At 51.0% G+C, this 11133-nt stretch overlaps 1 protein-coding gene across 1 annotated transcript in view; it reads left to right on the forward strand.

The window, feature by feature from the left end:
* LOC310650522 (putative adenosylhomocysteinase 3) overlaps positions 1-10726 on the forward strand; it is a 28711-nt gene extending 17985 nt beyond the window's left edge. Inside the window, exons 8-16 of the mRNA XM_083380082.1 lie at positions 1488-1551; positions 2691-2779; positions 5428-5498; positions 5615-5709; positions 7108-7206; positions 7409-7477; positions 8883-8961; positions 9217-9337; positions 10560-10726. Coding sequence (XP_083236208.1) covers positions 1488-1551; positions 2691-2779; positions 5428-5498; positions 5615-5709; positions 7108-7206; positions 7409-7477; positions 8883-8961; positions 9217-9337; positions 10560-10566 — 694 coding nt within the window. The 3' untranslated portion in view covers positions 10567-10726. The remainder of the gene's footprint in view (positions 1-1487; positions 1552-2690; positions 2780-5427; positions 5499-5614; positions 5710-7107; positions 7207-7408; positions 7478-8882; positions 8962-9216; positions 9338-10559) is intronic.
* The last annotated feature ends 407 nt before the right edge of the window (positions 10727-11133 follow it).

An 11133-nucleotide genomic window follows, 5' to 3' on the forward strand; every position in this document is an offset into this window, starting at 1 on the left:
GCCCTTCTCCGAAGACTCAGGGCGGCTTACAAGCTTAGCAATAGCCTTCATTCTATGTATATGCCTGCTTATTAGGGCTTTCACACACACACACCCAAGCGGCATTATTACAAAGTCAGCTTAATTGCCTCCAACAATCTGGGTCCTCCTTTTACCTACCTGGGAAGGATGGAAGGCTGAGTCAATAAAAGAGAAGCGACTGAAAGTTTTATGCAAAGAATCGGAAGAAAGAGGAATAGTCCTGAAGGCAGCGGATTAGTGGGAGGCTAAGTTTGGTTCGGGGTTTGGGCGGTTTTTTTGCGTTGTGTGGTGTTTTTTTTTACACTTTTAGATCCTGCGGCTTTGTAAGAGGCAACGGCTGTGTAAGAGGCTGTTGGAAGTTTCAACTGAAGTTTTAAGTTTAAATTTTAAGGGAAAGTTAAGCTTCCTGTTCCTTGTACTGTAAATGCAGTTCGATCCTTTTTTTTTTTCTTCCTCTCCTGGCCCGGATTCCTCATTGTACAGCTCCAGTTGTCTCTAGAAATGGCCTTATTTCTAGCTTGGGGTGTGTGTGTGTGTGTGTGTCCCTGGTGCTCTCTGAGCTTGTTCGTTTCCTTGCAGGCGTTTCGTGACCCAACTAGGGAACATCATCAGTGCTAGGAGGGAGTGGAAAGGAGAAGGAAGGAAGGAAGGAAGAGAAGAACTGTGGGGTCCCTGGTGCTCTCTGAACTTGGTTGTTTCTTGCAGATATTTCATTACCAAACTAGGGAACGTCATCAGGGCTAGAAGGGAGTGAGGTTTGTAGGGAGGAGGAGGAGGAGGAGTAGGAAGAAGACTGTGGGGTCCTTGGTGCTCTCTGAGCTGGGTGGTTTTCTTGCAGACGTTTCATGACCCAACTAGGGAACATCCTCAGGGCTAGGAGGGGAGTGGAAAGGAGAAGGAAGGAAGGAAGGAAGGAAGGAAGGAAGGAAGGAAGGAGAGAAAGAGAAGAACTGTGGGGTCCTTGGTGCTCTCTGAGCTTGGTGGTTTCCTTGCACACGTTTTGTGACCCAACTAGGGAACATCCTCAGGGCTAGGAGGGGAGTGAGGTTTGCTCACACCTCAAAAGCAGGTTCCCCTTAGCTAGACCCATGCAGATCACAGCCTGCAGAGATCCGACTGGACGTGTCAGTCTCTCCTGCGGTCCGTCAGGAAACGGGGGGCAGAGTGCAGAAGCCTCCCCGTCTCTACTCCAGGCAGCCTCTGCACCTGAGCCGCCAATCCCAGCTCCGCAGCCTTTCTGCCGCGGGAATGTCCTCGCCTTCGCCTTCCGCCGTCTCTCCTTTGTGCCAAACCTGCTACCCAAATTGGCCTTCCCGTTCAAACCCTTGGCGCCGGTCTTAAAACCTCACTTCCGGCTCTGGCAATTCCCGCAATTGACGCACTCGGAAGTCTTTCACGTGGGTGCCGCCGTTTCCTCGACGTTCCCCCCCCCGGAGTCACGCCTGGACTTGTCTTTTCCTCCCCAGCCTCAAAAGGACCACCGACATGATGTTCGGAGGGAAGCAGGTGGTTGTCTGCGGCTACGGGGAGGTAAGCCTGGACCGTTTGCCCTCCAGATTATGGGATGGCGAGGGAGCCCTTTCTCCGCAAGGTGGCCAGGAGCAGTTTCTCTGGGCCAAGATTCTCCTCCTCTGGGGAGCCGCAGGCCTGTCCTGGAAAAGGAACGTCTGAATTCCCCCCTGGGGGTCCAGGAGTCCATGGCAACATTGCGGTATCTGGACTTCAACTCCCAGAATGCCCCAGCCATCGTTGGTTGGTTGGTTGGTTGGTTGATTCCTTCCTTCTCACCTTTGTTCCTCCCTCCCTCCCTCCCTCCCTCTTTCTCCTTCCTTCCTTCCTCCCTCCCTTTCTCTGTCCTTTCTTCCTCCCTCCCTCCATTTTTTCTTCCTTCTTTCATCCCCCTCCCTCTTTCTCCTTCCTTCTTCCTTTCTCTGTCCTTTCTTCCTCCCTCCATTTTTTCTTCCTTCTTTCATTCCCTCCCTCTTTCTCCTTCCTCCCTTTCTCTGTCCTTTCTTCCTCCCTCCATTTTTTCTTCCTTCTTTCCTTCCCTCCCTCCCTTTCTCCTTCCTTCCCTCCCTCCCTCCCTTTGTCCCCCCTCCCTTTCTTTTCTTGTCTTGTATCTCTCCTTCCTTCTCTCTTCCTTCTCTTTCCCTTCCCTTCCCCCTTTCTTTTCTCCTCCTGTATCTCTTTCTTCCCCACCCCTCCTCTTCTCTTCCCTTCCCCTTCCCTCTTTCCCCTCCCTGCCCTCCCCCCTGCTGGCTGGGATGATTATGGGAGCTGACATCCACATAGCCAGGAGTGGGAAACGCCGCTCTCCGCGAGGGCTCCAGGACTCTCTTCCAGCTCATCTGGCTTCCCTCCGTGCCCCGAAAAACTCATTTTTTTTTCACCTCTTTCTTCTGCAGAAAAACTTGCAAGCCCCACCACCCCCCCTTCTCTTTCCCGGTGGGCATTTTTGTCAATTAACAGACCCACTGCTGCCCTGCCTGGACTATCTTGGGCAGACCAGGGAAAAAGAGAGAGCGGGAGGGGGGGGAGACGGTCCCATTTTAGCCGATTCTGGACTCCGGCGTAGCTGCCAAGGGCCGGGGGGGGGGTCCCGGGCAACGCCTGCCCCCCATCTCTCCCGCCTCCTTCCTGACCTCCTCCTCCTCCTCCTCCTCTCCCAGGTGGGCAAAGGCTGCTGCGCTGCCCTGAAGGCCATGGGCTCCATTGTCTACGTGACCGAGATCGACCCCATTTGTGCTCTGCAAGCCTGGTAAGGACGGAGAGGCGGGGGCAGCCCGGCAGGGGGTTGGACTATTTATTTATTTATTTGTTTGTTTGTTTTATATACTGCCCTTCTCCCGGAGGACTCAGGGCGCGGTGTACAGAGCAATAAAGTAAGAATACAATAAAGCAATAAAGTGAGAAAATTTTAAAACCCAAATCCATCAGGCCAGGCCGGCTTGTTGGAATAGCTAAGTTTTTAGATCACGCCGGAAGGAGCGAAGGTCGGGGGCCATCCGGAGTTCAGCCGGTAAGCGGTTCCAGAGGATTGGCGCACCCACCGAGAAGGCTCTCCCCCTGGGGGTCACCAGCCGACATTCTCTGACCGGTGGTACCCTGAGGAGGCCCTCTCTGTGGGAGCGCACAGGGCGGAGGGATGTTGACGCTGGCAGTAGGTGCTCCCGTAGGTAATCCGGACCCATGCCATGTAGGGCTTTGTATGTCATCACTAGCACCTTGAATTTCACCCGGAAGGCAACTGGAAGCCAGTGCAGCTCACGGAGCAGAGGTGTAACATGGGAGTATCGGGAGACCCCCAGAAGAACTCGTGCAGCTGCACTCTGTACCAGCTGAAGCTTCCGAGTGGTTCTCAAGGGCAGCCCCATGTAAAGAGCGTTGCAGTAGTCTAGACGAGGTCACAAGTGCATGGGTGACTGTACGCAAGGCATCCAGGTCCAGATAGGGTCGCAACTGGCGCACCAGACGAACCTGGGCGAAGGCCCCTCTAGTCACAGCTCCTATATGATCTTCTAAGGAGAGCTGTGAATCTAAGAGGACACCCAGATTGCGAGCCTTATCTGCGGGGGGTAATAGCTCGCCCCCAATATTAAGAGATGGAATAATCTGAACTTCCTGAGATGCCGGTATGTACAGCCATTCAGTCTTGTCCGGGTTGAGTTGAAGCCTGTTCCTCCCCATCCATTCCCGGACCGCTTCCAGGCAACGGGACATCACGTCGAGGGCATCACTGGGGTGGTTTGGGGTCGAGATGAAAAGCTGGATGACTAGAGGACCTCCCAGGGTCCCTGTTGAGTCCGTGATTGCCCTCTCGCAGCCGGTGCCCCTTTGCCCCTCCTAGGCTGGCCAGGACTCGGGAACGGCCAGCGGAGTGGCAGACGGCGGCAAGTTGGGGAGGGTGAAAGGACTGGGGGGGGCGGGGGTCTCCCTTGGGGGGCTCTCAGCCCAGGGGTCCCATTTCAGCTGCAGCTTTGAGGAGGGCCCAAGTTGGGCTTTGCACGTGGCCGGTGGAGCCCTCTTGCCTGCTGAGGAAAGGGCCTATTTGTGTATTTACGTGCACATACGTTTATGTATAAATAGGTACGTATACATATTTAATAATAATAAAGTTGGAAGGGACCTTGGAGGTCATCTAGCCCAACTCCCTGCTCAGGCAGGAAACCCTGTGCTTAGTGTATGTCGGAGGGGGTGGCCCTTTGAGAGCTGTATGCCACAAAAATTCATTTTAGTGTATGCCAATTAGTGTACATTCAAAGTGACAATGAAGTTATTCTATTCTACTCCGTTCCATGCTATTTTTCTATTCTGTTCTGTTCTGTTTGTTCCGTTATTCTGTATTTGTATTCTATTCTATTCATTCCTTTATTCTATTCTATTCTATTCTATTCTATTCTATTCTATTCTATTCTATTCTATTCTATTCTATTCTATTCTATTCTATCCTATTCCATTTCATATTTTCTATTCTATTCTATTCATTCCTTATTCTATTCTATTCTATTCTATTCTATTCCCCTATTTTCTATTCTATTCTATTCTATTCTATTCTATTCTATTCTATTCTATTCTATTCTATTCTATTCTATTCTATTCTATTCTATTCTATTCTATTCTATTCTATTCCATTTCATATTTTCTATTCTATTCTATTCTATTCCCTATTTTCTGTTCTATTCTATTCTATTCTATTCTATTCTATTCTATTCTATTCCATTTCATATTTTCTATTCTATTCTATTCTATTCTATTCTATTCTATTCTATTCTATTCTATTCTATTCTATTCTATTCTATTCTATTCTATTCTATTCTATTCCATATTTTCTATTCTATTCTGTTCTGTTCTATTCTATTCCATTTCATATTTTCTATTCTATTCTATTCTATTCTATTCTATTCTATTCTATTCTATTCTATTCTATTCTATTCTATTCTGTTCTGTTCTGTTCTGTTCTGTTCTATTCCTTATTCTATTCTCTGTTCTATTCTATTTCACTCCACTCTACTCTCTATTCCATTCCATTCCATATTTTCTATTCTATTCCATTCTATTATTCTATTCTATTCCAAATTCTGTTCTGTTCTCTGTTCTGTTCTATTCTACTCTCTGTTCCATTCCATTCCAACAGCTCCCTGGAAATGCTAAAGAACCCAGAGGGTCTCCAGATACCACCGTGGCCTCGCTTAGCGGCCCCATTCCCAGCTCTCCCTGATGCAGCCATTAAAGAAATGTGCGGGTCATTAAGTGGAGCACAGCTCTGGCTCAGCCATTTCAGCCTCACACGCCTGCCTCTCGCTGGTGCCCGGCCTCGGGTTGCAAAGGGGGATCCTTAGATTGGGGTGATTTTTCGGGAGACCGGTCTGTGAATCTCGGGGTTCATTTTTTCTCCCTTCTCCCCAGCATGGATGGCTTCCGTCTCGTGAAACTCAGCGAAGTGATTCGGCACGTCGACATCGTGATCACCTGCACAGGTACTCCCGTTTTGGGGTGGGGGTGGAGGTGTGGCATTCCCAGAGCTATGTATTTTATTTATTGGTGTATTGGCTGGATTGACAACTCCGTGATTATTCTCTGTTTCGTTTTACAGGCAACAAAAACGTCGTAACGAGAGAACATCTGGATAGGATGAAGAACGGTTGCATTGTTTGTAACATGGGACATTCCAACACAGAAATCGATGTGGTAAGATGTAGCTTGCTTCCTCCCTCCCTCCCTCCTTTCTTCCTTCTTCCTTCCTTCCTTCTTTCCTTCCTTCTTCCTTCCTTCCCTCCCTGTCTCCTTCCCTCCCTCCCTCCCTTTGTTTCCTTCCCTCCCTCCCTCCCTCCTTTCTTCCTTCTTTCCTTCCCTCCCTCTCTCTTTGTCTCCTTCCCTCTTTGTCTCCTTCCCTCACTCCCTCCCTCCCTCCCTCTTTGTCTTTTTTCTTCCTTCTTTCCTTCCTCCCTTCCCTCCCTCCCTCTTTCTTCCTTCTTTCCTTCCTTCCCTCCCTCCCTGTCTCCTTCCTCCCTCCCTCCCTCTCTCCCTCTTCCTTCCTTCCTTCCTTCCTTCCTTCCTTCCTTCCTTCCTTCCTTCCTCCCTTTCTTCCTTCTTTACTTCCTTCCTCCCTCCCTTTCTTCCTTCTTTCCTTCCTTCCTTCCTTCCTTCCTTCCTTCCTTCCTTCCTTCCTCCCTCCCTCCCTTTCTTCCTTCCTTCCTTCCTTCCTTCCTCCCTCCCTCCCTGTCTCCTTCCTCCCTCCCTCTCTTCCTCTTTCTTCCTTCTTTCCTTCCTTCCTTCCTTCCTTCCTTCCTTCCTTCCTTCCTTCCTCCCTCCCTTTCTTCCTTCTTTACTTCCTTCCTCTCTCCCTCTTTCTTCCTTCTTTCTTTCCTTCCTTCCTTCCTTCCTTCCTCCCTCCCTTTCTTCCATCCTTCCTCCCTCCCTCCCTGTCTCCTTCCTTCCTCCTTCCCTTTCTTCCTTCTTTTTCTTCTTTCCCTCCCTCCCTCCCTGTCTCCTTCCTTCCTTCCCTCCCTCCCTCTTTCTTCCTTCTTTCCTTCCTTCCCTCCCTCCCTTGACGTGTTTGCTGCTCACGGTGGTTGGAAGACAGTATTGCAGGCAAACTCTGCCCACAGCAGGCTCAAGGTCGACTCAGCCTTCCATCCTTCCGAGGGCCGTCAAATGAGGACCCAGATTGTTGGGGAGCAAGAGGCTGACTCTGTAAACCGCTTAAGGGCTGTCAAGAACCGTGAAGCGGTATATAAGTCTAAGGGCTATTCTTCCCCCCCCTCCCTCCCTCCCTCCAAAGAGAGCCACCCCCCCAACCCCACCCGACCCCCTAAGTGGCACCTTGCAGCGTACCAGGCTGTTCCCTCAGACAGGAAAATCCTTAAAGCCTTGTTTCTCAACTTCTGCAACTTCCTGACCGGGGAATTCTGGGAGTCAAAAGTCCACACGGCTTAAAAGTGGCTTAACTACCGAGAAGCAGAGTTGGCGCAACCTCGAACAATTTCCATGCCGGGCTGTGAACGTTCAGCCGCTGCTCCCCTGCCGCCCTGCCTGGGTCTGGGCTGCTTTGAAACCCCCCCTCCCTCCCCTGCCGTTGTCTTGCAGGCCAGCCTGCGGACCCCAGAGCTGACTTGGGAGCGGGTGAGGTCTCAGGTCGACCACGTCATTTGGCCGGATGGCAAGAGAATCGTCCTGCTGGCTGAAGTAAGTCAGCCTCTCCCCAGCCCGGGGGGGGTGGGGAAGAACGCGATTGTCTGGAGGGGTGGGCAGGTTCCCGTGTAGCTCTGGGACTCCGAAGGGTCCCTCTTCCTGATCCTCACTTTGGAGGGGTCAAGACGTGGGGTGGGGCGTTGGGTGTCAATCTGGGTGCTGGCAACCACTCCCCTCTCTCTCTCCCCCCCCCCAGGGACGCCTCCTGAACCTGAGTTGCTCCACCGTGCCAACCTTTGTGCTGTCCATCACAGCCACCACTCAGGTGAGCCAGACGGGCAGGCGAGCTTTGCCAATCCGCGACCCGGCTCTGGGTGTGGACTAACTAAGGTCTCAACACAATATTGGGTTTTTTAGTTATTTATTGTAGCTCAGGATTCAACTGGGGGGGAGGGGGGGTCCCTTGGTGCTCTCTGATCTTGGCGGCTTTCTTGCAGACGTTTCATGACCCAACTAGGGAACATCATCAGTGCTAGAAAGGAGGGGGGTTTGCGGAGGAGGAGGAGGACTTAGGGGTCTTTGGAGCTCTCTGAGCTGGGTGGTTGTCTTGCAGGCATCTCATGACCCAACTAGGGAACACCATCAGGGATGGAAGGGAGTGAAGAGGAGGAGAAGGAAGGGAAGGAGGGAGGGAGGGGAGGGGGAGGAAGACTGTGGGGTCCCTGGTGCTCTCCAAGCTTGGTGGTTTTCTTGCAGACATTTCAGGACCCAACTAGGGAACATCATCAGTGCTAGAAGGGAGGGGGGTTTGTGGAGAGGAGGAGGAGGAGGAGGAAGAGGAGGAAGATGACTGTGGGGTCCTTGGTGCTCTCTGAGCTTGGTGGCTTTCTTGGAGACGTTTCATGACCCAACTAGGGAACATCATCAGTGCTAGAAGGTGTGGGGCGGTGTTGTGAGGAGGAGGAGGAGGAGGAGGAGAAGGAGGAAGAGGACTGTGGGGGTCCTTGGTGCTCTCCAAGCTTGGCGGTTTTCTTGCAGACGTTTCAGGACCCAACTAGGGAACATCATCAGGGCTAGAAGTGAGGGAGGCCAAAAAGGAAACAAAAGGACCTAAACATCTCCTCACCGTTAACGAGCATCCAGATAAGCAAGGATTAACAGCAGAGTTCATCCTAGACTAACTAACCCTCAAGAAATAAGCAGTAACCCAATCAAGGAACTGCACACGGAGACAAATAAAACAGTAAACAACAGCCAAAGAACAGCCCTGCTTACCTTTTGGATTGTCCCTTTTGAATGGCGTGTAGACGTCGTTGATCTCTGTGTGCCCGTTGGTCGCCGATTGGTTTGAATGCCCGGCATCCAGGAATTCTCTTTATCATTTTTATGGACTTGGCTTGATTTAGGATGCTCAGAGTTCCCCAGCTGAAATTGTGGTGAATTCTGTCCGTGTGAAATTAAAAGAGTTTTCATCCTGGCTGCTACTTGGTGTCCATGGATCAAAGAGGGGGCTCTTTGCCGGACAGTAAGCAGAACAGATGGGATGGAGGAGGAGGAGGAACAGCAGGTCCTGGACTTGTTCTGGCTTTTACAAAATCCAGTTCTTTTAGCTTTCAGACATCCGTGTGGGCGAGATCCAGCCTCTGCTTCTTTGCTTATCTTCTGCTTATCTTATCTCGCCACTCTTGCTCGGCTGGTGTGTGTCACTCAAAGTTCTTTGTGGTTTGCAGGCGCTGGCCTTGATAGAGCTGTACAACGCCCCGGAGGGCCGTTACAAGCAGGATGTGTATCTCCTGCCCAAGAAAATGGGTAAGTGGGGGTGGGCACAGAACTCCCCCTTCCCCTTGGGAAGACCTCCGTACAAATACCATGGCTGCTCGGAACACGCTCTTGGACAGGTGAGGGAGATTGCCTCTCTCTCTCTGTGTGTGTGTGTGTGTGTTCTTGGGTGTGTGTTGGTGTGTTCTTGGGTGTGTGTTGGTGCGACAAGGAGCTTGGTTGGGGCTTAGGCTGCCCTGCCCCTTCCCCTTTTCTGGTCTCACCAGCCTCTTTCCCCTCTTGCAGACGAGTACGTGGCGAGCCTCCACCTGCCCACCTTCGACGCCCACCTGACGGAGCTTTCCGACGAGCAGGCGAAATACTTGGGGCTGAACAAAAACGGGCCTTTTAAACCGAACTATTACAGGTACTTTTCCTCTTGAGGTCAATAGGAGTAATATTCTTGGATTTTACAAATAGCACACTTTTTTAAAAAAGAAAGAAAGAAAGAAAGAAAGAAAGAAAGAAAGAAAGAAAGAAAGAAAGAAAGAAAGAAAGAAGAAAGGAAATTCCCCAAGATAAACCGACAATCCCAAAAAAAGATAAAGAGGAAAGAGAAAGTGATATGAATTGCAGGCAGGCCTTGGACTTTACGACGGTTCATTCATTTAGTGACCATTCCAAGTTACGGCGGCACTAGAATAAGGGACTTAGGACCGTTTCTCCACACTTAACGACCGTTGATCACGTGATCAAAAATCAGACACTTGGCAACTGACTCGTATTCATGACGGTTGCAGTGTCCCGGGGTCACGCGATCCCCTTTTGTGACCTTCTGACAAGCAAGTCAAGTGGGGGGGGGGAAGCTGGATTTGCTTAGCGACCATGCGACTAACTTAACAACGGCAGTGATTCCCTTAAGGGCTGTGGCAGGAAAGGTCATAAAATGGACCCAAACTCATTTTTAAAAAAAGTCTCACTTAACCAGAGAAAGTTGGGGCTGAATTTTGGTCGTTAAGTCGAGGACCGCCCGTGGAATTTGCCAAAAAGAAAAGAAAGGAAGAAAGAACAAAAAATACGTACGAAGAATTGATTTCAGCTTTTTTCTTCCGGGATATGAAAAGGCCCTTACGTTCAATTCTTAGTTTTAAGGTGGTCCTCAACTTAACAGCGGTTCATTTAGCGACTGTTTGACGTTACGACACGCTGAAAGGTGTAACTTACAGAACCGCTTTCCTTACTTAACCACCGTCGCTACATCCTCACGGTCCCACGATCCAAATTGGGGCAGCTGGCAACCAGCATGCACTGACCGCTGTTGCAAAGTCCCGGGGTTCCCCCGGACCCCGTTTGTAATGGGGGGGCGGGAGCGAGATTCGCTTAATGACCGCAGGGCTCCCTAAAACAACTGCAGCAGTTCACTTAAGAAGGGCGGCCAAGTCGATGGCAAAACCAGATGGGATTCCCTTCGCAACCAGCCCCCTTGCTTAGCAATGGAAATTCTGGCCCCCAAAGGTAAACTTGAGGACTAGCTGCACGTCCCTTTGGTGGAGCTTTCCTTTTAAAAACCATTTCCAGACTTCCCTCCCCTTCCCCCAGCACGCTTCCTCTTCTCAACCTCTCCGTTCCGCCCTTCTCTGACCCAACAGGTATTAAATCTCCCGTGGCTGCCGCCGGAGGAAGGGGAGGACCGGATCCCGAGACCTCTCCGGCGATTTGCAAGGATGACCCAGCAGAAGCTTCTGAACTCGGCACCAGGCTGCCCTAGACCACCACCGTGTGTTAGGTTATTTATTTATTAAACTAGAATACCGTACTGGCGGCCTCTGCCCCCGTAGTGTTTTTTAAAACGGACATTGGACTCCAGAATGACGGACCAGTTACGGGGGGGGGGGGTTTGGAGTGGGGAGGGCGGGAAAACGGCTTGGCCAACTCTGTTCCCACGGTTGGGTTTCAACCCAACGGACTGCGGTGGGTCTAAAGGGTGGAGAGCCAGGGGCCAAGGCAGCCTTAGCCTGGGACGGGTTTTCATGGTTGCAAAGCAGCTGTGGGAATGTGGGGCTGCCTCAGCCTCTTACAGCGGGAAGAAGACCCACTGTGAGGAAGCTGTGGGTAGGGATTGTGGGTGCCCTCTGAGCTGGGTGGTTTCCTTGCAGACGTTTCATGACTCAACTAGGGAACATCATCATTACTAGAAGGAGCAGGAGGAGGAGGAGGAGGAGG

Source organism: Vipera ursinii (genome assembly GCF_947247035.1).
Source record: "Vipera ursinii genome assembly, contig: scaffold_197, whole genome shotgun sequence".
Taxonomy (NCBI): domain Eukaryota; kingdom Metazoa; phylum Chordata; class Lepidosauria; order Squamata; family Viperidae; genus Vipera; species Vipera ursinii.